Raw genomic sequence first — 27490 nt, 5'->3', positions numbered from 1 at the left:
TCAGCTCCTCTTGTAAGAAAGTTCTCCTGAAAGTGTGTCCTCTGAGGAAACCGTGTGATCTGGCGCCGATGGGAACATGTACCCAGAGTGGCCTCTCAGTGCTGCCCCCCTCCGCCCCCATGGGCCTCAGCCCCTCCTGAGGCCATGCCCCTTCTCGGCACCAGGCAAGAAAGAGGCTGTGGGGGCCCCACGGCACCTGCCCAGGGATGAGTCGGGGGTGAGTCTGGGGTTACCGATGTTAGTTCGTAGAAGAGCGGAGGCTATTTTTATTGAGGTTCCCTGATGATTTCACCAGGAAAGACGGTAGGAGAGGAATGTTTGTTTGCTGTCCACATTTATTCAAACAATGTGTTCTCTCTCCAGGGAGATTCTTAAGGTCAACAGTTGATTGCAGTTTTTACTAATCTGGTCTTTTTTCACTCTCGGAACATTTGGGGGACGTCCCATTCTGTGGAATTTGCATTTGCGTAGGTGTTGAAGGCAAACTTTGGTTCGGTTGGGCCGTGGAGATTAAGCGAGACCCATCCCCTGGTGTCTCTTTGTTGGGGAGGCCACCACTGGCAGAACTGGGGAGGTGCCCACTTGTCACAGCCCCTGACTGTGGCCAGGGCGGGAGGCAGGAGGCAGGAACGAGAGGGACCAGCCCTCGAGGGCCTCGCAGTGGAGCAGTAACTTGATCAGAAGGCACGCCGGCCTCCCCGGCCTCCTTCCCAGCCGGGGAGCTTCTGCCCTGACCTGGGCCGGGGCTTAGCTCGGCCCACCCACCGGCTGCAAGGGGTTACCGGCCACATCCACATAGCTTCGTGTCTAGCCCCATACTGGAAAGCGTGCAAGCCAAAAGCCCGGCCCAAGCCATTTAAATAAGGTGTAGCCGCCTCTGGAAAGCCAGAGGCTGGATGAGTCAAGTGAAGAGGCTGGGAGGAATCAGCCCAGCGGGAGAGAAGTGGCCTCCTGTCACTTCCATTCTGGCACGGAGTGCTGTTTTACTGTGGCCGAGTGGCAAAGACCCCAAGCAAGGGAGCCTCGTGGTGGTGGCCGAGGCCCTGCCGGCCCTGCGTGGTCCACCCCTCGTGGCCTCCCCGGGGGACCTGACCCGCGCCACGAGCTTCCCTCTTCCTGTGTTTGGCCCCAGTGTCCGCAGGATGAGATGTCCGAGTCAGGCCAGTCCTCAGCGGCGGCCACGCCCAGCACCACGGGCACCAAGTCCAACACGCCCACGTCCTCTGTGCCCTCGGCTGCGGTCACACCCCTCAGCGAGGGCCTGCAACATCTGGGCGACTACAGCGGCAGCTCCAAGAACAACAAGAGAGCGCGGGAGAAGCGCAACAGCCGCAACATGGAGGTGCAGGTCACACAGGAGATGCGCAACGTCAGCATAGGTACTGGCCGCCCTGCCTGCCCAGCGCCCCACCCTCACCAGCACCACGCATGTCTCCTCCCAGTTCGCAGGGCTGGTCGCTCCTGAGGCCTCTCCTTGGCTGCCCTGTCCTCAAGTGGTCATGCCTCTGTATGTGTGTCCTGACCGACCCCTGCTTTTTATAAGGAAACAGTCAGATGAGACCAGGGCCCACCCTTTGGCCTCATTTCACCTTCATCACCTCTTTAAAAACCCATCTCCAATACAGTCACATTCTGAGGAACTGGGGTCCAGGGCTTCAGCCTGTGAATTTGGGGGACACAACTCAGCCTGACAGTAGACCACTGTCATCCAGCAGACACAGTCTAATCAGAGAAAAGGGAAGGAAAAAATGGCCTGTTCAGATGGGATCACAGTTCTGGGGGACAGGCCCCATCCAGCCACCAGCTCCGGAAGATCCCCCACCATGACCATCCCTGCCTGTGGTGGCCTAGCGTGGGGTCTCCGGACAAGGGGCCCCAGGGCAGCCATGAGTGGTACAGGGAACTGCTGGTCACCCCCTGACCCTGGGCTCCACTGTTTCCCCCAGGCATGGGCAGCAGTGACGAGTGGTCTGATGTTCAGGACATTATCGACTCCACCCCAGAGCTGGACATGGGCCGGGAGCCCCGCCTGGACCGCACGGGCAGCAGGTGCTCACTGGGCCCAAAGCCAGTCCCGAATGGCTCAGCACTCACCCTGGGAGTTGGTGCCCCTGGTAGAGGTGCCTCGCAGCCCCTCGAGGTGGGAGAACTGCCCAGGACACTGACCCGCCACCCGCCACACCTGCACTTGCGCCAGCGGTGTTGGCATCGAGTGGCCCCTCAGAGGTGTCCCCGTGTGCTGTCCAGTGGTGCTGCCCACTCACTCCACCTTCCTTGGCTGCGTGTCCCCACAGCCCAACCCAGGGGATCGTGAACAAGGCTTTTGGCATCAACACTGACTCCCTGTACCACGAGCTGTCGACTGCGGGGTCCGAGGTCATCGGGGATGTGGACGAAGGGGCCGACCTGCTAGGTAAAAACAGCCATCCCCGGGACCCTGTTGTGGTTGAGTTTGTGATGAAAGCAAAGTCTCTGTGAGCCAGGAAGTTCTTTTTACAAACTGAATATTGAGATGTATTCACTTACCGTAACTCGCCTCTTAAAGTGTGCCGCTCGGTGGGGTTTGGGGTGCTCACGGATTCGAGCAACTGTCTATAGACCATCTTGTCAGCCCAAGAAGAAACCCATTCCCAGTAGCCCTCAGCCCAGCCCTGCTCCAAGCCCCTCCCCTGGGCAGCCCACTTTCTAGGAACGTTTTGGGAGGGTGGTGGTTGCCAGCTCCTCCAGTCCACGAGGAGCGTGCCCAGACAGTGTCAGTGCCCTCTGGGAGCCCTGTGAGGCTATGTCTGAGACGGGTGCAGAGACAGCCTGCCTGATGCAGACTTGCTCCTGGTCCTCCCTCCCTGCCCGAGCCAGGCCCCGTGTGCCAGCGTATGCCTGTACCTGAGGGCAGCCTGCATGGCTCTGAGGCCAGGCTGTGGCCCTCAGGGCAGTGGAGGGAAGTCACGCTGTCTCTCAGTGGGGTTCAAGCTCCCCTGGCCCAGATGTGTGTCCGGAGCCCCAGCCTGGAGAAGCGGCCTTGTCCCCGAAGCCCTCTCTCCTGCTCAGCAGCCAGCAAGGTGGGCGTCAGGGCCGTGGTTCTGTTCTGTCCCCTCCCCACACCCCAAGGAAGGGTCCTCTTGTTTCTCCTTGGGGAGGGGCAGCAGCTGCCTCCACTGGATACGTGGCAAGCAGGGTGGTAGCGATTCCACTAAGAGAATCTGGGAAGGCTGCCTTCTGACGTTTGATCCATGTTTTATCATCTGCTGCCTGAGGAGGCGGAGCTGTCTGGCATCTGAGGGTTTCTGTTGCCAGCCTCTCTGCTGCTCTCACTCCCCCCTGATAGACGCACCAGCAGGGACTCGGGGCATCTTTGGACCGGTTCCCCGGGTAGACAGCGCCGCCCGGCCGGCCTGCCAGCTGCACACACCACCAGGCCTGACCTGCAAACGAAGGGGGCCCAGCTGGCGTTTTTAGCTGGAACAGCCTCGCTTCTTTGCAGTGGGCCTGCATTCCTATTAGTTCTCATAAGTTGATTGTCTTACTCAGGGTGGGGAGACCTCCAGGCAGCAGCAGCATCTGGGGTGTTTAGCACCAGCACGCCTTGTGCCTGGAACAGAAGTTTTTTCAGCCAGAATTTAAATTTTTCAGCCAGAATTTTCAGCCAGAGATACAGGTACACAACTGTATATATCAAATTGTGGTAAAACCATAATGTAAAACTTATCAGTTTTTAGGTGTACATTTCAGTAAAGTACATTCATACTCAATGGTGAAAGACTGAAAGCGTCCCCTCTAAGATTAGGAACAAGACAGAGATGCCCGCTTTTGGCAGTATATATTTTTAATGGAATTTTTCTCACAAGCATTGTAAAAATATATATTTAAAAATACACAAAAGCTGTTAGTATTCAGAAAAAGTCTACTCATTAGGGATAGTCACTTTTAGTATTTTGACATCCTTCTCTTCTTTACATATTTCAGATACTACCATATAAATTCAATTTTTAGGCATTTTTTTATTTTTAGAAAAAGGATACATGCTGATAATAATATTAAAGTAATATCAGACATTGCCAAGAAGGAAGTAAAAACCAGAGGAGCCCCCAAGCCGTGATGAGTGACACCCTCCCAGGTGCCAGGGCCCCAGCATGCGCACCTGGGACGTGGGGTGGCAGCTTTTGTCTGGCCTTTTCTTCATGGCTGATGTTAATGTTTCCCTGAACCACTAAGATTCCTCTGCACGTTTTAATTTCCTTATCTTTGTGTGACTGTGAATTGCCTAATCAATTCTAATTTTTGCTGTTTGAATACCACTGTCATAGCTACCTGCGGGCGTAGATCTTTCTAGATGTGGGAACCCCCTGGACAGGTGTGGACTCGTGGGGATGGGCTGTAGGCTGCTCCCCTGCATGTGCTCACACCAGCAGGGCCAGGCGTGGCCGGGAGGAGGCACCTGGGATCCAGGCTGTGACGGGTGGTCACTGGAAGGAGTGCCTTTCTGCCCGGGCAACGTTGGAGCCGCACCGGGCCTGGGGGGCAGCCTCCTGCACTAGAGAGCTTACACAGCAGGGCACCACACTTTCTTGAGCTTTTGAGAACCTGATAAAAAGGTAAAAGGCATCTCCCTAGGAAGACATACAGACATAGGATGTTTTGCATTTCCATGTCAGGGTCGGAGGCCCAGCTTCGCATTCCCGCTCCTGGTGCGGAGCTCTGGAGGAGGTCTGAGGGGCGAAGCGGGGGCCCCTGCACCTCGTACCTTTCTTCAGTCTCGTCATGTGACAAGATTCCAACACTCATCACGGGCCTTACAAGAAGAGCGACACCAATGTTTTATATACCCAGCCACCGTTAATGCCTCATACTGCTAGTGTCTCCATTTCACAGATGAAGAAACTGAGGTCACAGAGGCCGAGGTGAAGTGGCAGAGCCAGGACTTGAACTCAGGTCCCACCCAGGGTGGCAGCCCTGCCTCCGACCACCGCTGTGCTTTTTTTAACAGCCTTATTGAGATGGAATTTCCACACCATACAATCCACCCACTTTCAGTGTACGCCTCAGTGACTTTTAGCACGTTCGGATTTGTGCAGTCATCACCACATAGCTTTAGAACATTTTACACCGCCCCTCAAACGAAACCTGTACCCACTAGCAGTCGCTTCCCGCCACCACCCTGGCACTGCTGCTCTACTTCCTATCTCTGCAGACTTGCCTGTTCTGGACATTTCACGTCAGTGACCTTTTCCATCTGGCTACCTTCATTTAGCATCATGCCTTTAAGGTTCGTCCGTGTTGGAGTGTGTCAGAGTTTCATTCCTTTTTATGGCTGAATAATGTTTCAGTGTGGATAGGCCACATTTCATGTATCCATTCAGCCACTGATGGACATTTGGGTCATTTCACTTTTGACTGTTGTGACTGATGCTTCTGCTACACTTGTGATGCCTCGCATGGTTCTATGAGATCACCGGAGCTCACTGGCCTCCTCGCTACCTGGTGGCACTGGGTGGCCTGCCAGTCAGTCCATCCCGTCGGCCACGTTTCCTGCCTTGCCCTGTGGCCCCAGGCTGCAGAGCTGTCCCCTCCCCTGCAGCGCCCACAGGTGCAGTGCTGATGGTGTGCGTGCTCACTCCATGTGACTGCCCCCCACCCATCCTGGCGCCCCCGGGGCTGGCAGATGCTCTAGCATGTGGCCACATCCTGTGGTTCAGACAGCACCATTCCGGACGCCAGAGTCTCCATAAAGAGTGATGGGAGAGAAAAGCAGAGAACTAGAAACCGCACACCAGTGAGTTTTACCTGGAGCCACATTGACTGAGTCAGTAGATAGAGGTGCAGTCTGTTGCAGCAGGATTCCTGAGAGGGAAATGATGTCTGATGCATCTCCTGAGGTCAGTTCCCTCAAGCAGGAGTGCCTGACGTGAGAAGCTCTAACCAGTGCATCTGATGGGTCTGTGTTGAGGGGCTGAAGTGAGAATCGTCTTCTCACCTGATGGTGAGTGCCCAGGCACTTGCGCTGCAACGCTTGGCGGGCGGGGGCCCTCTCAGGCACCACTTAGTTCTGGTTGGAATGAGACCCCACTCTTGGGAGTGATGGGCCTTTGGGTGCCTTTCTGGAGCCTTCATCACGAGGAGCACAGGCAAGGCAGGCAGCCCTGAGATGTTGAGGAGAACCGCGAGCTCCTGTGATCTGTGGACAGAGCCCTGGAGTGAGGGGCCGGCCCTTTGTCCAGCAGGGTGGAGGGATGAGCTGGGGTCTGCTCGAGTCCCCAGAGTCTGGCTCAGCTGGAGGAAGTGTCAGTGACAGGAGGCCTGGTCCCCCATCACCAGTTCCTGAAGACATTCAGATGATGGATTATTCAATATGTGTACTGGATTCGTTGACTAGCCACTTGGAAAAAAATGAGGTCTAATTCAACCTCACTCCGAACACAAAAATAATTTCTAGGTGGATTAAAGATCTAAACATAAAAATACAAGGATAACAGAACTGGAAGAGAATATTGGAGAGTATTTTCATAATCTGGGCTTCTCTTCATTGCCAAAACCAAAGAATATATGTGTGTGTGTGTGTGTGTGTGTGTGTGTGTGTGTGTGTATGTACGTATGTGTATGTATATATATGTATTTATGGTTTCCACCATTAACGTTAAAAGAAGTGAAGTACAATAGGAAGCTTCCCTAGTGGTGCAGTGGTTAAGAATCTGCCTGCCAATGCAGGGGACACAGGTTCGAGCCCTAGTCTGGTAAGATCCCACATGCCACGGAGCAACTAAACCCGTGCGCCACAACTACTGAGCCTGTGCTCTAGAGCCCGCGAGCCACAATTACTGAGCCCACATGCCACGACTACTGAAGCCCTTGCACCTAGAGCCTGTGCTCCACAACAAGAGAAGCCACCGCAACGAGAAGTCTGCACACCGGAACAAAGAGTTGCCCCCACTCGCCGCAACTAGAGATAGCCTGTGTGCAGCAATGAAGACCCAATGCAGGCAAAAATTAATTTAAAAAAATTTTTTTTAATATGAAATGAGTAGAGGATAAAGCAGGACATTCACAGAAGAGACCCACAAACCTGAAAAGATGTTTAACTTCAAGAATAACACAGAAATGAATAGTGAGAGAGTATACAGCTAACTCTTTTTCCTCAAATGATTGATAAAAATGAAGTGGGTACTGTCCACCCCACTGATGGGAGGTGGCCGGCAGAGGCCAGCTGGCAGGGTACGGCCAGGCTGGACCTGGAGGGAGCGGGACCACCTCTCCTCAGATAGGGCCAAGGCACCCACAGGAGCCCGTGCGCGAGTCCTGGTGCCCACACACAACCGTGCAGGCCCGAAATACCTGTCAAAGGAGCCGATGCCCTAGGAAACGATGGGACGTCTCCATATGGAAATACATCGAAGCTTTCAAGGTGATCGTGGATCCTTCATGTGGAAGGGGTCCTGGGATACCGTGTGAGGTGCAACGGAGGAAGTTGCGCAAGAGGATGGAGAGTGGTGGTCACGATTTTGTTTTTTAGAAACTGATGTCTGCCTAGAAAGATGTCTGAGAAGGAGAATATCAAGCGTGAACAGCAGCTGCCTGGGAAGTAGAGATGAGAGGGGACACATCCACTTCTGAACCGCCTATCAAAATGATAAATCCACTTTATCATTTGAATTCCTTCCACAGATTCTGTAGTTTGTCATTTAAGTCAGGCGACTTTTTATACCAATTCTGCGTGAAATGAACCAAATAGAACAGCATCATTTCCTCAAGTCTTCAGCTGGGTGGCAGAGAGCAGTTTGGCACAAGCGTCCCCCCCCACCCCTCACATCCTGACTCAGTGATTCCCTCCCTACACAGTAGGGCCCTTGTCTTCTGGTTGCCCTTGACCTAAGCTCTTGCCCTTCCCCTAAGACCTGGGCTGGCCAGGGCCCCACCCCCACCCCCCACCGAGGCCAGGTCCTTGTCCGTGGCTCACTCACTCTGGGGGCGCCTGTGAGGCTGGATGCCCAGCACCCACCACACCACACCCACACACACGTTAGCTTTACAGGGGTCTGGCCCTCCTGATGGTGGTGGGAGTACAGGGGCAAGCAGGCTTTAGATCTGCACGCCTGCCCCAGGGCCCCCAGGACTGAGGAGCGTGATGTTCTGACCTCCCCTTTCCTTCAGGGTTCCTGCCTTGGATGCATTTGGCACCCACAGGCCTGGGGTCGTCTGCTCGTATGCTTTTGGGCCCTTCAACGTGGAAATGGCTGATCATCGTCGCTTTTTCTTTAATAAGAGTTTCTTCATTTTGTTGGTTTCAGTCACCAATTAACCTTTGTCACTTCCTTCCCCGTCTCTCTGTGCTTCGCTGGACACGGCCCCAGGGGAGTTCTCAGGTGTGTATCTCTGCTGTCTGTTTGCGGACCCTCTTCCCCATGGTGGCGTCCAGGTGGAGGGGGTGGCACCCTGGGACACCCCACTGCTGCTGCCCAGTCACCGCCAGCTGTGCAGCCTGTCCCCTCCCAATCCTGGTCCAGGCCACTAAGGCACACGTGCTTTTGCTCACCAGCCTACTGCTGCTCGGAAGCTTTTGGTTTGCTCCACCAGCCCACTGACAGTGACCTTGACAATTGAGGGAGAGCTGCTGTGCCCTTGACCCCTGTCTCTCTCTGTAGGCCATTTCTTAAAGTCCTACAGAGCCGATAGAGGTGGAGGCTAGTTAACTGGACACAGAGTACAGACTCAGTGCTGTGGCATCTCCCCTCTGTTGGGTACACCCTCGAAGTCAGGGGTCCTCTCCCCACGGGGCACATGGACCAAGCTCCTGCTTTTCTGCTTTCAGCAGAGGCTCTGAGGTCCTGCCCATCCCCGTGCTACTTCCCTACTATGTTCAAGGGCACCCGGGGCCTGGTCACAGCTCTCCCTCATTTGCAGAGACCTCTGTCCTTAGCCCCCACCCCCCACCCCACCACCCCACCAACCCAGGATTTTAGTGTGAGATGTCAGTTGTGTTGCCCTGATCCTCCACCTCACCACCCAAGGTAAACTTTCTGGAAGGAGTAGCTGGCCCCATCCCGTCTCCCGCCCCTCCTGTCCCACTCCTGTGTCCACCCCTAACCCAGCGAGAATTAGCCCTGAAGTCCCCCCGCCTGCTTATCACACGGGCTTAACGCGCTTCTTTTCTCTCCCCTCCTCTCTCCCTCTCCTTCCTCCCGCCCTGGTCGCCCATCTCCCTGGGACTGGGACGGCGCCCATAGTGCGCGATGATTTTTTTGGTAAGGCCGAGGCCCTGTTTCAGTATGTGTTTCCCTGCTTCTGGCTTCCTCTGCCTCCCTGACACCTTCTCATGCTTCATGAGCCATTTGCTTTGTTGAGCCCGGTGGGGCAGCCGTGGGGGCAGTGGTATCTGTGGCTTCAGGGGTGGGGGTGGAGCCTCCAGCAGGCATGGTGAGCAGGCACCTGACTCCCTCAGAGCAGACCCTTGATGGGCTGAGGAGGGGACCCCAGCCTCTCTCAGCACCCCCCATTAGTTCAGGAAGGCCTGAGCCCAGTGCCTGCTGCATCCCATCTGAAGGGCAGGCAGGCCACGTTTGAGGCGAGGAGGTGAGAATAGAAACAGCCAGCAGAACCCTAAGCTCGCCACACCGTGTGTGTGGGTCATCTCGTCTCATAGTTGTGTTAAGGCTGTGGAGGAGGGAAGTGAACGAGAGGAACAGACCTTGGGCTTCGAGGCAGTCCTGAAGGATTAGATATGGTGCTTTGGGGGGTTTTGTGACACGCCTGCAGAGACCTCAGTCTGCGGGGCCCACTTTGGGGTCTGGCCATCCCCTCTGGGCACCAGCCCCCGGAGTGCTGTCCTCACCTCCACTCCCACCTTCTGGCTCCTGAAGGCCTGCTCCCAGCCTGGTGGAGGGCTGCACCTGCCATGGACCATCCCATCTCCTTGGCCAGGGCTCTCTGTCCCCATCACCACAGCTCCAACCTCCATTCTCCGAGGGGGAAGCTCTGAAAAGGGTCTGCTTCATGATGGCCTGGAAGTCACAGGGCTGGGGGAAGGCAGTGATACTGGGCCAGGGGTGGGCATTGATTGAGGAGGTTGCACAGAGGCCATAAGGGTACTGTCCAGGCCCTGCTGGTACCCAGACTTCATGTTGGTAGAGAGCTGTGAGAGCCCATCACTGAGTTCCAGAATGTAAGCCCAGGGCTGCTGCATCCATCGGGGCAGAGGAGACCTGCTCATTGCCCTCCAGAGGCCAGTCTGAGACCCCCACGGGGCTCGCACGCAGCAGGTCCTTTCCTGACTGCGTTGCTTGGTGGAGAGCCTGCCTCAAGACCGGCAGAGGCCTCTCTTAAGGTCGCCCGGCCTCCCCGGGCAGGCGTCTTCCTGCAGATCGGGCCTCTGTTCCTTATCCTTTCACATCAGCCCTCCCGAGGGGGGCCATCCTTCCAGGGGTGGGCCGCCCCCCGGCAGGACGTCTGTTATTCTGAGGCAGGTGTGAGCATCAGGGTCTGGCTTCACCAGGCACACGTAATAACTCCATACCTTTTGTTTCAGGAATGGGCAAGGAAGTGGGGAATCTGCTGCTGGAGAACTCACAGCTTCTAGAAACCAAGTAAGGATGTTCTTCCTCAGCACCACAGTTGCTGAGACAGCCCCCAACCAGGACCAGGGGCTCCTGTAACAACTGCGTTGGCCCAGCCTCAGGGCAGTCCCCAGGGAGGACCTGGACCCACTGGACTGAGCTCACCCCTCCTGGGGAGAGGATGGGGTGGTCACCTCCTCTCACCACTTTCAAGGCCAGGATGTGTCTGCTCAGATACACCAGGGTGGGCAGACTCCTTTGAAACCCCATCGCTTAATGTACACACCGGCTCACAAGGAGCTCCCCTCTTTCTGCCTTTTCAAAGAAACGCTCTGAACGTGGTGAAGAACGACCTCATCGCCAAGGTGGACCAGCTCTCGGGGGAGCAGGAGGTGCTGAAGGGGGACTTGGAAGCCGCCAGGCAGGCCAAACTCAGACTGGAGAACCGCATCAAGGACCTGGAGGAGGAGCTGAGGAGGTGAGCGGGGCTCCTTGAGGGGCGGGGCTCCCACGGAGGCTGGGCCACCAGGCGTGGAGAGCGGGGTCAGGCCCTGCCCAGGCCCCTCTGGTCCTCTCCACACCTCTCCGCAATTCCCTGGCATCTGCTCTCTAGCTAAGCACACCCCCTGAGGTCATTCCTTCCCAAAGTGGCTCACTTTGCGTGCTCACTGCTCAGCCTCCTGCTCATCCCTGAGCTACATCTCATATTCGACCCATCCAGACCCAACTACTGTGTTGGCAACCCACCCCTCCCCTCTGGTCTCCACCATCCTCGGGGGAATAATCCCACACGAGGGACAGTGTCCTGTCTTGGGTGTCCTTTTTCTGGCGGCTGAGCGGGGCCTTCCCACTCCTCTCACACTATTACATTCGTTCAGGAGGAGGGAAGGGAGGATAATGGCCTCTGGCCACCGAAGGTCCCCCGTACTCCCCTCTGCTCCCCAGCCCTCAATCAGCTGAGGTTGGGTCACAGAGCCTTGCTGGGAAGCTCTGGGGTGTCCTCCCCAGCACTCTGCACGTCCCTGTGGCCTTTCTCTTCCAGCCTGATCCTCACCCCATTCTCCCAAAGTGGTGCCTTTGGCTCCAGACAGGAAAGGGGAGGTGTTAGGGGCGGGCCCTAGGCAGGTGGCACCTGTGCCAGGTTTGTGGGACTGGGAGCCAGGTCTCCTCTGGCCCTGCCTGAAGCCAGCACTGCCCTTACCTTCCCATTAGCAATTGACCACCTGAATTGGAGGTCCTGTTCCTTGGCTGGGCTTCAGGGCACATGTGGGCAGGGGTGTGGAGCCACCCGTCCCCAAGGCACTGGCAGGAATGCTCAGGGCCTAGAACCTGAGGGGAGAGCCCTGAGTGCAGCTGAGAGGTGGGACACATCCTCTGGGCCAGTGCCCAGTGGGGCCCTCACCCTGCCCCGCTTCCTTCCTCATCCTGTAGAGTGAAGTCAGAGGCCATCATTGCCCACCGTGAACCCAAAGAAGAGGTGGAGGATGTAAGCAGCTATCTCTGTACAGAATTGGTATATTCCACTATTAACATGTGGGCATGGGGGGTGGGCAGTGTGGGCGGGCTTCCCGGGGATGTGCTAGTTCTTCTGGGTCTCTGGCTCCTCCTCACCCTTCCTGTGTGATGACTGCACCCAGCAGCAGCCCCACCACCCCACTGCCCCGGTGACTTCGTACGGTCAGAACCAGCCCCCTCTCTGCGGGATGCCCCCTTACCTAGGTCCTAGCAGATGTGGATTGCACTGTCACAAGTGGGGTCTCCCTGCTTACCGGCCCAACTGCTGCCCCCCAGACAGAACAGTTTGAGTACCTGAGGCCCTCAGATGCCTCATCTGTCCTCACAAACCCCCGGAGATGCATGGAATGTTCTGAGAAAAGCCCTAGGAGTGGCTGTAGGGAAGGGTTTGTAGGGGTCTTTGCCCTTCCCAGATCCTCTCCAGAATAGGGGCCCCAGCCCAGCGACCTGGCCGCCTTCCTTACAGAGAGAGCAGGCATGGGTCTTTTAAGCCAAGGTGAAGTTTGGACGCCGACCTCACCACTCATCCACTGTTATTTTGGGGGTTGTGGGATGCACGTAACAGGATGCCGATCCCATAGCAGTCACTTGGGAAACTGTAGCTGTTCACCTTGCTCATCCTGCGCAGCCCCTCACCTCCAAATACTATAGGAAAGAAACAAAGCCGCAGGTGTATTAGGCAGCTGCGGCTCCTCAAGGCCCTCCCACTCGGGCATGGAGGGCACCCAATTGGTGCCTTGACCTCCTGGTGGGGGGCCTGGGGCTGCCGATGCTCCTGTGAACTCCGAGTGCCGGTGGTGGGGGCACGAGGGGAGGGCAGCCCAGGGCAGGGCTGCGTAAGGAGACAGTCCTGCCAGGGACAGCAGATCCCATGCAGATCCGCTGGTACAAGTGTCCAGCTCCGAGGCAGTGACCAGGGTCCTGCTCGCCAGACCTTCCCCAGAACCTTTCTTCCTGCTATGCCACCATGGGCCAGTCCCACCTGTTAGCATTGACCGGTGGCATTTGGGATTGCCAGGGTGTCTGGGAGCTTGTAGGAAAACACACTGTGGGTGTTGTACTCCTCGAGTGTGTCATGTGACCTTCTGGAAAGAAGGGGGGCCCTTTCGGGGTGGTGGCTCCTGTTCCTGTGCCCACCCCTCCCCACCGCGTTTACCTGAAGCTCTGTGGGAAAGCGCCCTTGGGTGCGCCCACTCCCGGAGGCGGCCCCTTGCTGGCTGAGCAGCGGCACTCTCCCCGCAGGACAAAATCCCCATGGCGCAGCGCCGCCGCTTCACGCGTGTGGAGATGGCCCGCGTGCTCATGGAGCGCAACCAGTACAAGGAGCGGCTGATGGAGCTGCAGGAGGCCGTGCGGTGGACCGAGATGATCAGGTGGGCCTCCCGGCTCCTGTGGGCTCCAGAAGACACGCTCCCATCTCCATCTGTGAGCTGTGGTCGCTCTAGGAGGTCCTGGGGATGGGATTGAGGCTGACCACCCCTACACCTCCCTCTCTTCCGGGAGAATTAAGGGTGTCGGGTCATCCCTGGTGGAAGCCTGCAGGGGGCCAGCAGAACTGGGCCTCTGGTGCAGCCCTGGCCAGTGGATGTACCTGGTTTGTTGGGGCCAGTGCACCAGGGTCTCTCTAGGAAGTTACGGGTGACTCGCCTGGGACCCCCTCTTGTCTGATGCTCCAGTCCGTGTGTCCATGGGGAGGGTCCCAAGCAAGGGAGGCAAGAGGGGCCCGGTGAGAGGGGGGCTTGGTTGGACTGGGTGGGCATGGCTGAGTGGGGCCTCTCCCCCTGCCGTCCCCTGTAGAGCATCCCGAGAGCATCCATCTGTCCAGGAGAAGAAGAAGTCCACCATCTGGCAATTGTGAGTTGGGGGCACTGGGAGGGCACTGGCAGTGGCTGCTGGGGAGGTCTCCCCTCAGGCCACCCCTCACCCCCTATGCTTCGGCTGGCAGCTTCAGCCGCCTCTTCAGCTCCTCCTCAAGCCCCCCTCCGGCCAAGCGGTCCTACCCCTCAGTGAACATCCATTACAAGTCACCCACCACGGCCGGCTTCAGTCAGCGCCGCAGCCACGCCATGTGCCAGATCTCCGCCGGCAGCCGGCCCCTGGAGTTCTTCCCAGATGAGTGAGTTTCCCAGGCCTGCCCTGCCCTTCCCCGCTGGCCTGCACAGGGGGAGTCCCTGTGTCCCAGGGCCCCTCCCCTCCAGGCTCTGAAGCAGGACCGGTTTCCACCTTGCTGCTTTGGTGGCTGTGCTCAGGGGATGGGGTCCATAGTGGGAAGGACACTGACCAGGCATCAGGGGTCACGACCTCTCCGTGCACACCGTGTTTACCCTTCCACCCCCAGTGGGAGCATTGGATGTCCCTCAGCAGAGGCTGTGCTCCCCCACAGTCCCTCCGCTTAGTCCCAGAGGCCTGCGCCTTGCTCCTCGGGTGACCCCTAGCAGGCAGCCCGCAGCCATTTCAGGTGCCACCAGGGCTGTGGGTCCCTGCCAGCTGGCCCAGGGCAACGGCTGGATGTGGCCTCCAAGCCTAGAGCTGGGGAGAGCCCCCCGCCGTCAGATGGGCCCCCGGCAAGGACGGTCCAGGCCCAGCAGGGAGAGCTCCGGGGCGGCAGGCGTGCTCCCTGCAGACGCAGTAACCTGCCCTTCCTCCGCCAGCGACTGCACATCCTCTGCAAGGCGGGAGCAGAAGCGTGAGCAGTACCGCCAGGTGCGCGAGCACGTGCGCAATGACGACGGGCGGCTGCAGGCCTGTGGCTGGAGCCTACCAGCCAAGTACAAGCAGGTGCTGGGCGCAGGGCAGCATGGGGGGCGCCGCAGGCAGGGAGCCCCTGGGGAGCCCCGTATGCGCCCAGGGCCCCAAGTCCAAAACCTGGAGGACCGGGGGTAGTGGACTGCAGCCCCACACATGTAAGCCGGCCAGGCCTGGCGCCCACAGCGCCCCTCTGCCTTGTTCCTGCAGCTGAGTCCCAACGGAGGCCAGGAGGACACCCGCATGAAGAACGTGCCTGTCCCTGTGTACTGCCGCCCTCTGGTGGAGAAGGACCCGACCATGAAGGTGAGCCCCGCGGAAGGCGCGAGGCTGGGAGAGGTCCCCCTGCCCCAGAAGCCCATGAGGCCGGACCTCATGGCCCTGTCCTCCCAGCTGTGGTGTGCCGCGGGCGTCAACCTGAGCGGCTGGAAACTGAGTGAGGATGACCCCGGGAATGGAGTCAAGCCTGTGCCAGGCCGCGACCCTCTGACCTGCGACCGGGAAGTAGAAGGAGAGACCAAAAGCAACCACGCGTCCCCCGAGAAGAAGAAGGTCAGAGTGGCAGGCAGGGCCAGGGCCATCTTCTGCTTCTGCCATCCCGATGGCTCTGCTATGACTAGTCTGGGTGGGAGTGACAGAAACGGAGGACAGCTGGGGACAGTGGCGGGAGACTGGGGTGGCCCGGTCCCCTGCCGGTGGGTGGGGCAGCAAGGAGGAGCGGAGGCTCAGGGCAGCCAGGCTGGAGCAGGTCTGTGCCTGCCCAGGAGCCGTGTGAGGGGCTTAGTGCCTGGAGGCTTCACTTTCTGTCCCGGCTCGATGTGGGGGCCAGTGACTTAATCACCGGGAGCTCAGCCTTCCTCTGAGGAAGGGAGGCCGTGAGTGCCACGACCTAGGCACAATGTGCAGTTCAGAGTTCTCACCGTCCTGGCGACAAGGGAGGACATTCAGGTCCCCTAAGGCCACGGGTAAGGCTAGATCCTGAGATTCCAAGATCCCCCCCACTCGCCCCCCATTGCTGCTACAATAGTGAGTGCTCAGGCACCAGCCTGTCCCTGTGCTCGGAAACAGGCAAAGGAGCTCCCTGAGGCGGACGCCACCTCCAGCCGCGTGTGGATCCTCACCAGCACCCTGACCACCAGCAAAGTGGTGATCATCGATGCCAACCAGCCGGGCACCGTCGTGGACCAGTTCACCGTGTGCAATGCCCACGTCCTATGCATCTCCAGCATCCCTGGTGAGTGCTGGGCCCCTGCTGCTGGCCGGGAGTCAATGCGGAGCGTCCAGGGAGGAGCTGTCTGAGCTCTCTGCTCAGTCCTGTTAATGATGCAGGAGGAGACCCCTGTATGACGCTCACCCGGTGACAAGGAGATGGGGTGGCATCACAAACAGCCCCTCCCTTCCCCCTGCACCCTCACCGGGACTGGAGCTCTGGGTAGGGTCCTGTCATGGGGGCTTCTCAGCGCGGGGTGACGGGGCTGTGACTCTCCCTCCAGCGGCCAGCGATGGTGACTACCCTCCGGGGGAGATCTTCCTGGACAGCGACGTGAACCCTGAGGACTCTAGTGCAGACGGCGTGCTGGCCGGCATCACCCTGGTGGGCTGTGCCACCCGCTGCAACGTGCCGCGCAGCAACTGCTCCTCCCGTGGGGACACCCCAGTGCTGGACAAGGGCCAGGGTGAGTCCTGGGCCTGAGCCCGGGCGGCCGTCTTCTCTCACCCAGCCAAGCTCACCCCTCCCTTCCACAGGGGAGGTGGCTGCTGTCGCCAATGGGAAGGTCAACCCATCTCAGTCCACGGAGGAGGCCACGGAGGCCATGGAGGTGCCAGACTCTGGGCCCAGTGAGGCAGAGGCAGCTGCGGTGCGGCCTGGGCCCCTCACAGAGCACGTCTTCACCGACCCGGCCCCTGCCCCACCCACCAGCACCCAGCCTGACAGGTGGGCTCTCTCAGGATGGGGCAGCAGGGGAGGAGGGGGGCGGGGACTGGCAGAGGTGGGCAGGGACGGGCTTCCATGGGCTGCCCTGGAGCTGCCATCCTCCCTGCAGTGAGAACGGGCTGGAGACGGACGTGAGCGGTGTGCAGCCTGAGCCGGAGCCCAGTGGGGACGCCGCGGGGGCCAGCAGCAGTGCTGCACCCACCATGTGGCTGGGAGCCCAGAACGGCTGGTAGGCTGGGTCTTGGGGGTCGGGGTGGAGAGGGTCCCCTGGGCGAGCCCCCACCCACCGTGCCTCCTCCCGCAGGCTCTACGTGCACTCGGCTGTGGCCAACTGGAAGAAGTGTCTGCACTCCATCAAGCTGAAGGACTCCGTGCTGAGCCTGGTGTGCGTAACCCCCGCCGGGGGCCGGGGTCGGGAGGGCCGAGGGCAGCCGGCCTGAGCCTGGCTCACCACCTTCCCATTGCAGGCACGTAAAAGGGCGAGTGCTGGTGGCTCTGGCCGATGGGACCCTGGCCATCTTCCACCGAGGTGAAGGTGAGGCCTGGCACGGTGGGTGGGGGAGCAGCATCTGACGTCCAGGCAGGGCGTGAACCACCCGCCCCGTGAGCAGAGGTGGCCTGGCCAGGCCTGAGCAGGGGTCGCGGGCTCTCTACAGACAGCCAGTGGGACCTGAGCAACTATCACCTGATGGACCTGGGCCACCCACACCACTCCATCCGCTGCATGGCCGTCGTGTATGACCGCGTCTGGTGCGGCTACAAGAACAAGGTGCATGTCATCCAGCCCAAGACGATGCAGATTGAGGCAAGTGCAGGCTGGGGCTTCCACACACCTTCTAATGGACTCTGGTGGGGGCTTCGTGGGGTCAAACAAAATGCACTTAGGGAAGTGACTGGTTCATCCAAGGTCATGGGCCAACAAAGGGCAGCTGGGCTGTGAATGCCTGTCTTTCTGGAGCCCACCTGCTGCTTCTCTCTGAAACAAGCAGATCGGTGTCTGAATGGGCTCCCCCGCACCTCCCTCAGGCACTGCTGTGGGGTGGGGCTGGGGTGCTGGGGTTCCTCCTAGGAGCCAGGACCCAAGGGAGCAAAGAGGCCCTAGAAAGGTGCCCATGAGCTGCTTCAGGGACTCTTGGCCATGGCAGCTTCAGGGCCCCCCACCCCATTGACGGGCTGCCCTGACCCCACAGAAGTCGTTCGACGCCCACCCACGGCGGGAGAGCCAGGTACGGCAACTGGCGTGGATTGGTGATGGGGTGTGGGTGTCCATCCGCCTGGACTCTACGCTGCGGCTCTACCACGCCCACACCCACCAGCACCTGCAGGACGTGGATATTGAGCCCTACGTCAGCAAGATGCTGGGTGAGGGGCCACCCCAGCCGGGCATGTGGGGGCAGGAGGGTCCCCCGAGCCCTCCCCGCTGACCCGCCTCCCCCCACCCCCAGGGACAGGCAAGCTGGGCTTCTCCTTCGTGCGCATCACAGCCCTGCTCATCGCAGGCAACCGCCTCTGGGTGGGCACCGGCAACGGAGTTGTCATCTCCATCCCGCTGACTGAGAGTGAGTGACCCACAGACATCTGTAGAGATGGCCTGGCTGCCACTCACAGGCGCATGTCAGGGTCCCAGGGGCAGGTGCGCTCTGCCAGGACAGAGGAGGACGCGGGCTGCCCTAGCCGCAGCCATCCTCAGCCAGTCCCTCCTGTGACTTCTCTCCTCTCTCTTCCATGCTCCGCCCCTCACCTCCCTCAGCTGTGGTCCTGCACCGAGGCCAGCTCCTGGGGCTCCGAGGTAAGTCCAGAGCGCCTGCCTCCTGCTCTCAGAAGGAAGCCCCCCACTGTGGACACCCTGGGGGCTGAGGCTGCCCTTGCCCCTCGGACTGGCTCTGGCACCAGGCAGGCCCCACCCTCTGCCCTCGGCTGCTGGAAAACTGGTCCTCCCAGTCAGCAGGTTCAGCCCCTCCGGGACCCTCTCTCTCCAGCCAACAAGTCGTCCCCCACATCTGGGGAGGGGGCCCGCCCAGGAGGCATCATCCACGTGTACGGAGACGACAGCAGTGACAAATCAGCCAGCAGCTTCATCCCTTACTGCTCCATGGCCCAGGCTCAGCTCTGCTTCCACGGGCACCGTGACGCTGTCAAATTCTTTGTCTCCGTGCCAGGTGAGGGGCCGGGCCCCACTCCCCGCAAGGCTGCAGCCGCGGCCTCCCTTCAGGAGCCTGTGGGGGGGGTGCTCTGGCTGCCCCGCTGAGGTCCCTGTGCCCCGATGACAGGGAACGTGTTGGCCACTCTGAACGGCAGCGTGCTCGACAGCCCCTCCGAGAGTCCCGGGCCCACTGCCCCCACCGCAGACACCGAGGCCCAGAAGCTGAAGAACGTGCTGGTGCTTAGCGGCGGGGAGGGCTACATTGACTTCCGCATCGGTAAGTGGGTGCCGCTGGGGCCCCAGGTGTCCCCGGACAGGGGTGGCCCCTTCATGGCAGCTGTGCTCTCTCCAGGCGACGGAGAAGACGATGAGCCCGAGGAGGGTGCAGGGGACGTGAGCCAAGTGAAGCCCCTGCTGTCCAAGGCCGAGCGCAGCCACATCATCGTGTGGCAGGTGTCCTACACCCCCGAGTGAGGCTGCGGCCTGCCGCCACCCCGCCCCGCCTGATGCCATCTGCCACATGTACATACAGCCCCGCCCACCTGCCCACCACCCACCCAGGGGGCAGCCTGCCCGCAGGCAGCCAGGTGCCCGTCCACCCCACTTCTAGCCTCTCAACCTGCAGCTTTCACCTTCAGTCCGGGCCTCCCCATGAGCTGGCAGAGAGCATAGGGTCTGGCTGGGAGCGGGTAGTGGGGTGGCGTCCTGACCAGGGAGGGGCAGAGCCTCTCGGGACACCCTCTCCCCAGCAGCTCCTGGCTGGCACCCAGCCCAAAGCCCTCCAGGCCCGAGGGCACTTCAGGGCCAGAGCGAGGCAGAACCCCAGGGTGGGTCGGGCCAGGGAAGCCCCCACAGGTGGCTCCGAGCTCCACCCTGGGCTCCCCACTCCAGTCACTCATTCCCAGGATCTCTCCAGGGAGTCGAGCAGGGACTTCACCCCGCTGAGTCTTCCCACCCTGAGTCCACTTGCCTTTGGCTGCTGCCCATGGGAGTGGGGATCCAACCCTCAGGGAGTTGGCCCAGTTGCTAGCCTTCCCTGGGCTCCCCCTCCCCCATCCCTACCGCCCTGGGAACTGGCATGAAAGCATGTAACCAGGCTCCCTGGGGCAGCTGCCTGAGAAGACACACACACACCCTCATCCCGCTCAAGCCCCATAATCGTCCTGTGTGGTGGGCTCTCACTGGCCCTCACTGACCTGTGTCCTCCCCGACCCTGCTAACTCTCCCTGGGTGAACACTCACCTTGTAGGAGCAGGCCCCTTGAGTCCCACCCCTCCTGGAAGCCCCTAGGGTGGAATTTCTCAGGCTGCCAGGGCAGGCCCAAGCCTCAGGAAGAAGGGGAGGCCCCTGGTCTCTCCCGGGGTCAGTCCTTGGATGTAGGCTCAGCCTCAGGGTGATGGGGAAAGGTGTGCTCCAGGGCCGGCCTCCTGTGCAGTCTCCAAGGAGCCCAGCTCCCAAGACACGCTACTAAGTGCCTAGGGATAAGCGGTGTGGCCTGCTCCCTTGAGGGCACCTGATGATAGGCCACCGAGCAGAGGCCCAAGGGTTAAGGACAGGAGCCGCCTCCAGCCGGTTCTCGGCGATGGCGCGTGCCTGCTTTGAGGGGCACCGCCCTGGACTGCCAACTCCCCCACCTGCCCACGCCTTATTCCTGTTCCTCGAGGCACCGATCAGGGCAGCCCCAGGCACTGCTGCCCACCCACCTCCCACCAGAGAAGCACAGATCTTGGGCAGCCATCCCACGAGCCCAGCTGGCCACTGCTGCAGCCACCAGCAGCTGCAGGCTTCTCCCCACCACCCTGCCACTCTCCACTGTGATGTACGTCAAGTCCCTTGTCTGTCCTCACAGGGCCTGAAGTGACTCGGGGGTTAGCCGGGTGGGTGCAACTGGGTGACACGATTCTCCTCAGGCTTTGGCCCTGCAAGTGAACCTACATATCTGCTCTGTAAGTAATAAATGTCTTAACATCATGCTTCTGTGTCCCTGAGCCCAAACCAACTGGAGCACAAAAGTTTTCCTCAATTTATTATAAAAAGAAGTACTGGGACAAGCAAAGTACTACGGTGGCACCCTGCCGCATTCCAGACGTGCTGTAAACAGGCGCAGGCCGGGCTGGGCCTCCTGAGAACCTCAGCCAGGACAGGAAGGCCTGTAGCAACCAGAGCTCCGCAGGCGTGCACCACCTGCCCTCCTGTGCCCCGTGCCACAGGAAGGGTATTCTGAGCTCCTAGGGGTTGGGTCCACACGTGTGCACACCTCCGGGGCCTGGAGAATGCGGAATCACCCACAGCCCACTGCAGACGGGCACATCTGCCCGACCGGCTACTCGTACAGCCAGTGCCCGGCGCTGTCCTCCCAGCACAGAAGCTCGTCTGCGCGGAACCAGAGCGCTATCTCGCGGCGGGCGCTCTCCACCGAGTCGCTGCCGTGAATCACGTTCCTGTGCAGGAGAGGCGCGGGTGAGCGCAGGCCCGGAGCAGAGAGGGCCCGGAGCAGAGAGAGCTCGGGCAGAGAGCCCCGCGCAGCCCGGTTCGGGGAGTTGGAACCGGACTTACTTGCCGACCTCGATGCAGAAATCGCCACGGATGGTACCGGGCGTGGCGTCGGCCGGGTTCGTGGCCCCGATGAGCGCCCGCGAAGCGCGCACAACGTCCAGACCCTGCCACATCTGCAGACGGGGTCCGGGGTCAGCACGGGGTCAGCGCGCCGCCCTCCCACCAGCCAGCACTCACCATGGCCACCACCGGCCCGGAGCCCATGTACTTGACCAGGCGCCCGTAGAAAGGGCGCTCACGCAGCTCGGCGTAGTGCTGGCGCAGCAGCTCCTCGGAGGCCTGGGGAGGGAGGGGGGAAGGGACGCGTGCTCCTGGGACCCCCATCCCCCACGCGCGGGGACACCGTCTCCCCCTGCACCCCACCCCGCCGCGCTCCCCACGCCCGGGGACCTCTCCCCAACACCCCCGTCCACTCCCCACGCCTGGGGACCCCGGCCCTCACCAGCACCAGCTTCAGCGCCACCAGCTTGAAGCCCTTCCTCTCGAAGCGCCGAACGATCTCGCCCACGAGCCGCCGCTGCACGCCGTCAGGCTTCACGGCCAGGAAAGTGCGCTCGTGCACGCCGGTGTACGCTGTGGGAACCGCCGGAGTAGGGGCGCATCAGACCCGGTCGCACCCCCTACCCGCCCCGCCCAGCCCGCGCCGCTCACCCGCCGGGAAGAGGTTGGCGAAGATGGTCAGCACCAGGCAGATCATGATGGCGGCAACGGGGCTCGGGCGGCTCGAGGGCCGGGGCGGGGGAGACGCGCGGGCCGGGGCGGGGCCTGTGCTTAAAGCCGCCTGGTCGCCGGGCGCCGCCACCTCGGCGGACGCGGAGAGGGGGTGCCTGTCGTTCACGCCGACGCCGGGACCTCTGCAGCCGCGCCTGTGACTCCCGAATCCCCTCGGGTCTCCCCACCACCGGGCGCCTGCGCGGAACTCCTCTCACCACCCGGCCGTAAGCAGCAGTGTCAGCCTGCTCCTCCCCCACAGCCCTGCCAACAGCCCGCTTTGGTACCCCAAACTCAAAAAAGTCACAACCCAGGGCTGCTTCATGTGCCTTTATTCGCGTTCAGTTTCTACCTGGGTCCCGGCAGAGGCAACAGGTCATAGGGAGGGAAGCCAGCGTGGAAGTGACAGGAGCCAGCAGCGGGGCTCCAAACCTGCGGCTTTCCCCCAGCAGCCACCTCCTAAGAGGCCCCCTCAGTCAGATCTGCGTGTTGGGGCAGCGGGGACAGAGGAAAGACACAAGGTGCAAGGTCTGACCCCACCCTTTTCCAAGAAAATGTAGAACCTCAACAAGTCACGGGGAGGTAGGATCCAAGCTCCCAGGGGGCTGATTCAGGTGTAACCGAAAATGGTGGCCACTGCCTTGCACCCTTGCGGCAGCCTGCCCGCTCTGGCATTTTAGACTGCAGTGCCCTTGGTCTTTCTCTTCGACTCCTGGTTCTCAGGATAGTCCCAGGGATCAATGCGTATCCTCTTCAGATTGAGCATGGGCTCCTCCGTGCTGGTGTCTCCATTTCTCTGTCGCTCTGCTAGAATCATTGCGCGGAGGAGCGGCGGGTAGGGCACAGTGCGCAGAGTGTCCTCCGGCGCCGGCGTGAAAGCGGTGAAGGCTTCCTCCTCGTGCTTGGGCACCAGCCGCCAGTCGTGGTACATGACCTGTTCTATCTCCCGAGCCTCACTCTCCGTCTTTCCTGGGGAAAGAAGAACGAGGCTTCTTGCACACACGTTGACGGAACAATCTGTTGCCGGCAGCCTCCCCACCGGGTTTGGACGACTTACCTTTGAAGGTCAGGACGCCCCAGGCCTTCCCATGGTCCAAGTTCTGCAAAGCAAGTGGGGAGGAGATCAGCTCAGAAAGCTCGCTTGCCCAGGGATCGGGCGACAGGATATCCCGTCCCACAAAGCCGCGCGCAGGGGAGACAGTGGTGCCCCGCGGTGCCGGAAGCTGAGGGGTGGGCACCGTGCACGCACCTGCGCCGTGTAGTCGGGCCGGACCCGCGTGAGGCGCCAGTAGCACGGCTCGTCGTGCTGCCACAGCCAGGACTTGCGCGTGACAAGGCGGCCCAGGCCGAAGAGCGGGAGGCGGCCAAGCAACTGCAGGAGGCGGCTTTCGCGGCGCACATCGGCCCAGGCTCGCGCGGGCAGCTTGCGGCCCGAGTGCGGCCGCGTCAGCGTCTCGTAGTCCAGGGAGTAGCGCTCCGAATCGCGCGGCCGCTCCCGCTGCTCGCGCAGGGCCCGCACGCGGCGGGCCAGCTCGGCGATCAGCCGCGGCCCCACCTTCTTCCGCGCCATGGCCGGGCAGCCTCCGCGCTCCGGCCGGAAGATGCCACCGCGCGCCGCGGGGCGAGCCCGACGCCGGAAGCGGCGGGTGTCCCCCGCAAAGGCGTCCGGGCGCTGCCGGAAGGGGAGAAGAGGCCGGGCGGGCCGTGGCGAGGGCTGGGTCTGGGAGGGCTGGGGGCTCGCGCCGGGGCCGGGGATAGCTGCAGCCCCCGACCTGGGAGATATCGGACTCGGACATCGAGGGCCCCGCGGGCGAGGAGGCCGCCGCCAGGGTCCGAGACCCGGCGGAAGAGCACAGGGCGGCGGCCGAGGTGCTGCGGCGGCTGCGGCCGGAGCAAGCCGTGCGGCGCCTGGTGGTGCTCATGGACCCAGGTGCGGGCGGGCGCGGGCAGCGGCCCGGGATGGGGAGCTCGGCCTTGAGGAGCTTGTTTATCTGCGCTCTGGGAGCCGGACGGGAATCAGTTGTTGGTAACACGCTGTGCAGGCTGTGGGGCTGCTGTCCCCACCCAAGTAGTGTCCTGTCGTGGGGGAAAGAAGGAGTGACAGCTGACTGCCCCTCTGCCCCATCCAGCCATTCTGGAAGATGCCGGTGCCGACATCCTGATGGAGGCTCTGGACGCCCTGAGCTGTGAGTGCCGCGTGGAGCCCGAACGCCCTGCATGGAGCCTCGGGTGGAGCAGAGTGAAGCCAGACCCTTGCTCCCTCAGTGTGAGTGTCCTGGGTTTATGGAATGCAGCCCTGGGTTGGGTGTTTTATGTGACAAAGCTCTTTTGAGAGGCAGCTGCAGCAATTGTGCACGTTTTACATACCAGTAAACGGAGAACGGGGAACGCTGAGTGAGTGATGCACAGGCCACTTTTGGTAAGTTGCGGGCTGGGAGCCAGAGCCTGAACGCAGCTGCTGCTGATTGATGCTCCATCCCATCCAGGCTGTGGCCACAGGTGTTGCTGCCTGGCAGACCTGCGCTGCTTTTAGTCTCAGTAGAAGGTGGGACGCTGGGTTTCTGTAGAGCAGTCCGGGAAGAACCTGCGCAAGCCTCAGGACTCCTGGGGTGCCCAGGCCATGGCCCGGGGTGCACGAGGCCACGGGTGGGCAACAGCGCCGTGTATGTTCCCACAGGTGCCTCCTGAGGTGTGGGCTGCGGATGAGCAGGACTGGCTGCTGCTGCTGGAGCCTGAGGAGTTTCTGCAGGGCGTTGTCCAGCTGACCCAGGTGCGGGAGGGAGGGAGGAAGGAGTAATCCCTGACCACAGATCGTGAGGGGCTGGGTTCCCTATTTTGGATGTTGTGGGTGAGATGGGGGAAGCCAGCCGGGCTCTTGGCCTGGGAGCAGGTGGGAGCCACGGCTGCTTCTTGAGGGTAGAAGCCAGGATAAGGAGGGTTCTCTTGAGAACTGAGTCGGAAGTCAGGTGGTAAACTGCTGAGAGGGGGCCTGGGGACTAGGGCTGCAGGCTGGCTGTGCAGTCCACCTTGTGACACCCAACCGCTCAGCTGCCGCCTGGCGGGAGAAATAGGGATTGCTCAGCTGATGTTTGCACCAGAGCGTCATTAGGTTAGACCCTCTGCCAGGTCCCAGAGTTCAAGGTTCTCCGTTTATCAAGCACCTGTGTATGTCAAGCAAATGCCAGGCTGGGGTGCAGAGGTGGACCAGGAATGGGGAGGAGGGTTGAGTCCAACTCTTCTAGGAGCCTGGGGTGTGCCCGGGTTCTTTCATAGATCTTCTTGATCATGTGGAAAGCACAGAGCTAGATTTCTAAAGAGAACTGGTTGGGCGGAGGAGTCCACCCCTGTTTCCTCCCAGCACCGTGGGGTTGTTCTTGGGCTCACTCCCCTGCTTCCTGCAAACTGGTGGTGGCCAGTGGGCCCCGCCTGCCGCAGCCCCCGAGGAACAGGTATGGTAAATCTTCTTGGTTTGCAGACATGTGGCCCAACCTGTTCTGTGCCCTGGATCAGTCCTGAGAGCCCTGCCTGCCTCCACCTGGCTGTCATTGGGCTGATGTTTACCTGTGGTACCGGGCACCCTAACACCCTTAGCCAGCCTGCCTGGGATGGGAGAGTTCGGGCGAAAGGCAGGGGTGGCCCTGGGGGCTGGTGTCACAGCTAACCCTCTCTCTTGGGCGGGCTCTGGGGGGCAGGAGGAGAACTCATGGAGGGTAGGGAGCCAGAGGGATGGTTACCTCTGCATAGGTCTTACCAGTCCAGTACCCAGGAGGCATGGCAGCCAGAGCATCTAGTGGTGACTCGTGCCTAGGTGGCAGTTGGCTGGCCCGAGGTGGAGGTGGTGAGGACAGTTGGGTTGGGCCAGATGGTTGGCATGGGCTCTGGCCCTTGGGCTGCTCTCCGAGACCCAGCAGGGGCTGGTTTGGCACGGGGCGGGGGGGGGGGGGGCATGTGGGGTTGGTCTCAGCTGGGTGTCACCCATGGGAACTCTCTGACCCACACCCATAGGCTCATCTCCTTCTCAGGCCCTGGTGCTTCTGCAGCTCTGGGCAAACGTGGATGTGCTGTTGGTGGCCTCCTGGTAGGAGCTGAGTCAGCATGTGTGTGCCTTCACCAAGGCCCTCACCCAGCGTCCCTTCAAGTGTGTGACCCTCACCCTGCTGGGGGCTGCAGCGGGAGGGATGGGAGTGCCGGGCGGGGTGGCAGTCCTGGGCAGGGTGGCGCCTCTCTGGCCTCTAGAGCAGAGGGGGCTGTGGGTTTTGTTGAGCTGGGGGCGGGGCGCTCAGTAGAGGTGATGAAGAATCTAGGCACTTCCCTGCATCCTCCCCTTCCCAGGCAGTCCCGGGAGTTGCACCACCACGTGCTGGGCAGCAGCCGAGAAGAGTGGCAAGAGATGGCACCGGCCTGCGGGGGGCCTGCTGGCAGCAGATCAGGCAGTTCAACTGCGTCAGCCCGGCTGTGGCCAATGCTGTTGTTGCTGCCTTCCCTTCCCCCTGCCTTCTGCAACAGGTGGGCCCCCCGCCCCCCAACCAGACTCCCAGATATGGAGGCCAGGTCCCCCGAGGCCTGCCCCGCCCATCCCCATGCCCGCCCTAGGTGTGCGTGGCCTGTGGCATGGAGCAGGGGTGCCTAGCCCTCCTGGCTGACCTCCCAGTAAGGATGGGCAAGGGTGTGCGGCCCCATAGGTTGGGACCTGACCTCTCCTGCTGCATCTGCCTCTTCCTGATGACCACCATCCCCGACCTCCCGCTGGACCTGGGCTCCTGACCACGCCTGTGGTACCTGACGGGCCCTTCTCCCACCTACCGGCAGGACTGAATGCAGCCCGCCCAGGGAACAGACTAGAAACCACGAGCGGTGGTGTGCGGGAGCAAGACACCCAGTATGACCTGCATCGGGGCTCTCAGACAGGTCTGACCCCAAGATGGGGGCGCAGGAGGGGCAGCAGAAAAAGTTCTTGTGTAACTGGGATGGGCAGAAGAGGAAATTCTTTCTCTCCAGGAGATGCCAAGCCAGCTGGAAAGTCTGGAGAAGATGTGGGCAGGGCTCATATGCCCTGGGCCCTGTACACACTGGCAGAGGGGCTCCTAGCCAGCTACGACAGGCAGGAAGGGCTGGGCAGCCTCAGGGCCCCACAGGGCAAATGCCGGTCACCTGGAGGCTGCGGGGGAGGGGGAGGCAGGCCCCTTCAGAAAGGAGAAGTATTAAGACAAGGTCTTGAGGGAGAAAAGAGAACCAGGCCGTGACTCCTCAAGGGTGTTGTGACCCGCCCCCCCACAACAGGAGAAAAGCTGTGGACACCTGTGAGCCCCAGGCCTCAGTCCGACCCCTTTCATTCCATGGGTA

General features: G+C 60.9%; 4 protein-coding genes across 7 annotated transcripts in view; 2 read left to right on the top strand and 2 right to left on the bottom strand.

Annotated features, from left to right (window-relative positions):
• The window catches only part of MAPK8IP3 (mitogen-activated protein kinase 8 interacting protein 3), a 47682-nt gene extending 27065 nt beyond the window's left edge, over window positions 1–20617 (top strand). For 2 of the 4 annotated variants that reach the window (XM_027117852.1, XM_027117853.1), the window contains 27 exons: window positions 1133–1379; window positions 1947–2049; window positions 2295–2413; window positions 8343–8354; window positions 9216–9233; window positions 10514–10571; window positions 10867–11019; window positions 11973–12054; window positions 13299–13429; window positions 13854–13910; window positions 14002–14172; window positions 14708–14834; window positions 15012–15107; window positions 15195–15353; window positions 15870–16035; window positions 16295–16477; window positions 16548–16737; window positions 16847–16966; window positions 17042–17122; window positions 17205–17272; window positions 17394–17542; window positions 17928–18099; window positions 18183–18296; window positions 18488–18526; window positions 18717–18896; window positions 19008–19157; window positions 19233–20617. In XM_027117852.1, the coding sequence (XP_026973653.1) occupies window positions 1133–1379; window positions 1947–2049; window positions 2295–2413; window positions 8343–8354; window positions 9216–9233; window positions 10514–10571; window positions 10867–11019; window positions 11973–12054; window positions 13299–13429; window positions 13854–13910; window positions 14002–14172; window positions 14708–14834; window positions 15012–15107; window positions 15195–15353; window positions 15870–16035; window positions 16295–16477; window positions 16548–16737; window positions 16847–16966; window positions 17042–17122; window positions 17205–17272; window positions 17394–17542; window positions 17928–18099; window positions 18183–18296; window positions 18488–18526; window positions 18717–18896; window positions 19008–19157; window positions 19233–19354 (3267 nt within the window). In that variant the 3' untranslated portion in view covers window positions 19355–20617. The remainder of the gene's footprint in view (window positions 1–1132; window positions 1380–1946; window positions 2050–2294; window positions 2414–8342; window positions 8355–9215; window positions 9234–10513; window positions 10572–10866; window positions 11020–11972; window positions 12055–13298; window positions 13430–13853; window positions 13911–14001; window positions 14173–14707; window positions 14835–15011; window positions 15108–15194; window positions 15354–15869; window positions 16036–16294; window positions 16478–16547; window positions 16738–16846; window positions 16967–17041; window positions 17123–17204; window positions 17273–17393; window positions 17543–17927; window positions 18100–18182; window positions 18297–18487; window positions 18527–18716; window positions 18897–19007; window positions 19158–19232) is intronic. The other 2 variants (XM_027117849.1, XM_027117851.1) reach the window with 2 other exon arrangements.
• Window positions 20618–20889: 272 nt separating this feature from the next.
• NME3 (NME/NM23 nucleoside diphosphate kinase 3) lies at window positions 20890–22334 on the bottom strand. Its single transcript, XM_027117874.1, has 5 exons — window positions 22088–22334; window positions 21879–22009; window positions 21614–21715; window positions 21437–21549; window positions 20890–21321 (listed from the first exon to the last, which is right to left on the bottom strand). The coding sequence occupies exons 1-5, from the start codon at window positions 22131–22133 to the stop codon at window positions 21204–21206; spliced, it is 510 nt and encodes a 169-aa protein (XP_026973675.1). The 5' UTR covers window positions 22134–22334; the 3' UTR covers window positions 20890–21203.
• Window positions 22335–22462: 128 nt separating this feature from the next.
• MRPS34 (mitochondrial ribosomal protein S34) lies at window positions 22463–23838 on the bottom strand. The gene is made up of 3 exons (XM_027117873.1): window positions 23397–23838; window positions 23205–23247; window positions 22463–23116 (listed from the first exon to the last, which is right to left on the bottom strand). Exons 1-3 carry the CDS (start codon window positions 23715–23717, stop codon window positions 22824–22826), a joined length of 657 nt encoding a protein of 218 aa, XP_026973674.1. The 5' UTR covers window positions 23718–23838; the 3' UTR covers window positions 22463–22823.
• EME2 (essential meiotic structure-specific endonuclease subunit 2) lies at window positions 23716–27485 on the top strand. The gene is given in 11 exon segments (XM_027118367.1): window positions 23716–23793; window positions 23906–24077; window positions 24277–24413; window positions 24825–24917; window positions 25623–25695; window positions 25698–25713; window positions 25892–25985; window positions 26170–26430; window positions 26480–26653; window positions 26741–27055; window positions 27146–27485. Coding segments are annotated over 10 exon segments (1269 nt in total). The 3' UTR covers window positions 26912–27055; window positions 27146–27485.
• Window positions 27486–27490: the final 5 nt, after the last annotated feature.

The sequence above is a fragment of the Aethalodelphis obliquidens genome, unplaced genomic scaffold (genome assembly GCF_003676395.1).
Source record: "Aethalodelphis obliquidens isolate GAN/ISIS:26980383/991018 unplaced genomic scaffold, ASM367639v1 scaffold18, whole genome shotgun sequence".
Lineage (NCBI taxonomy): Eukaryota > Metazoa > Chordata > Mammalia > Artiodactyla > Delphinidae > Aethalodelphis > Aethalodelphis obliquidens.
The sequence above is the reverse complement of the archived record's forward strand: the minus strand, read 5'-3'. Positions and strand labels throughout refer to the sequence as shown.

Excerpts from the sequence above, each read along its gene's own strand:
- NME3 (XM_027117874.1), bottom strand. The coding sequence starts at position 22,133 with ATGATCTGCCTGGTGCTGACCATCTTCGCCAACCTCTTCCCGGCGG. Across the intron at positions 21,550-21,613 it reads CCGGGCCGGTGGTGGCCATG|ATGTGGCAGGGTCTGGACGT; the intron begins GTGAGTGCTGGC and ends CCCCGTCTGCAG. Across the intron at positions 21,322-21,436 it reads TTCTGCATCGAGGTCGGCAA|GAACGTGATTCACGGCAGCG; the intron begins GTAAGTCCGGTT and ends TCTCCTGCACAG.
- MRPS34 (XM_027117873.1), bottom strand. The coding sequence starts at position 23,717 with ATGGCGCGGAAGAAGGTGGGGCCGCGGCTGATCGCCGAGCTGGCCCGC. Across the intron at positions 23,248-23,396 it reads GGCCCGACTACACGGCGCAG|AACTTGGACCATGGGAAGGC; the intron begins GTGCGTGCACGG and ends CTTGCTTTGCAG. Across the intron at positions 23,117-23,204 it reads GGGCGTCCTGACCTTCAAAG|GAAAGACGGAGAGTGAGGCT; the intron begins GTAAGTCGTCCA and ends TTCTTTCCCCAG.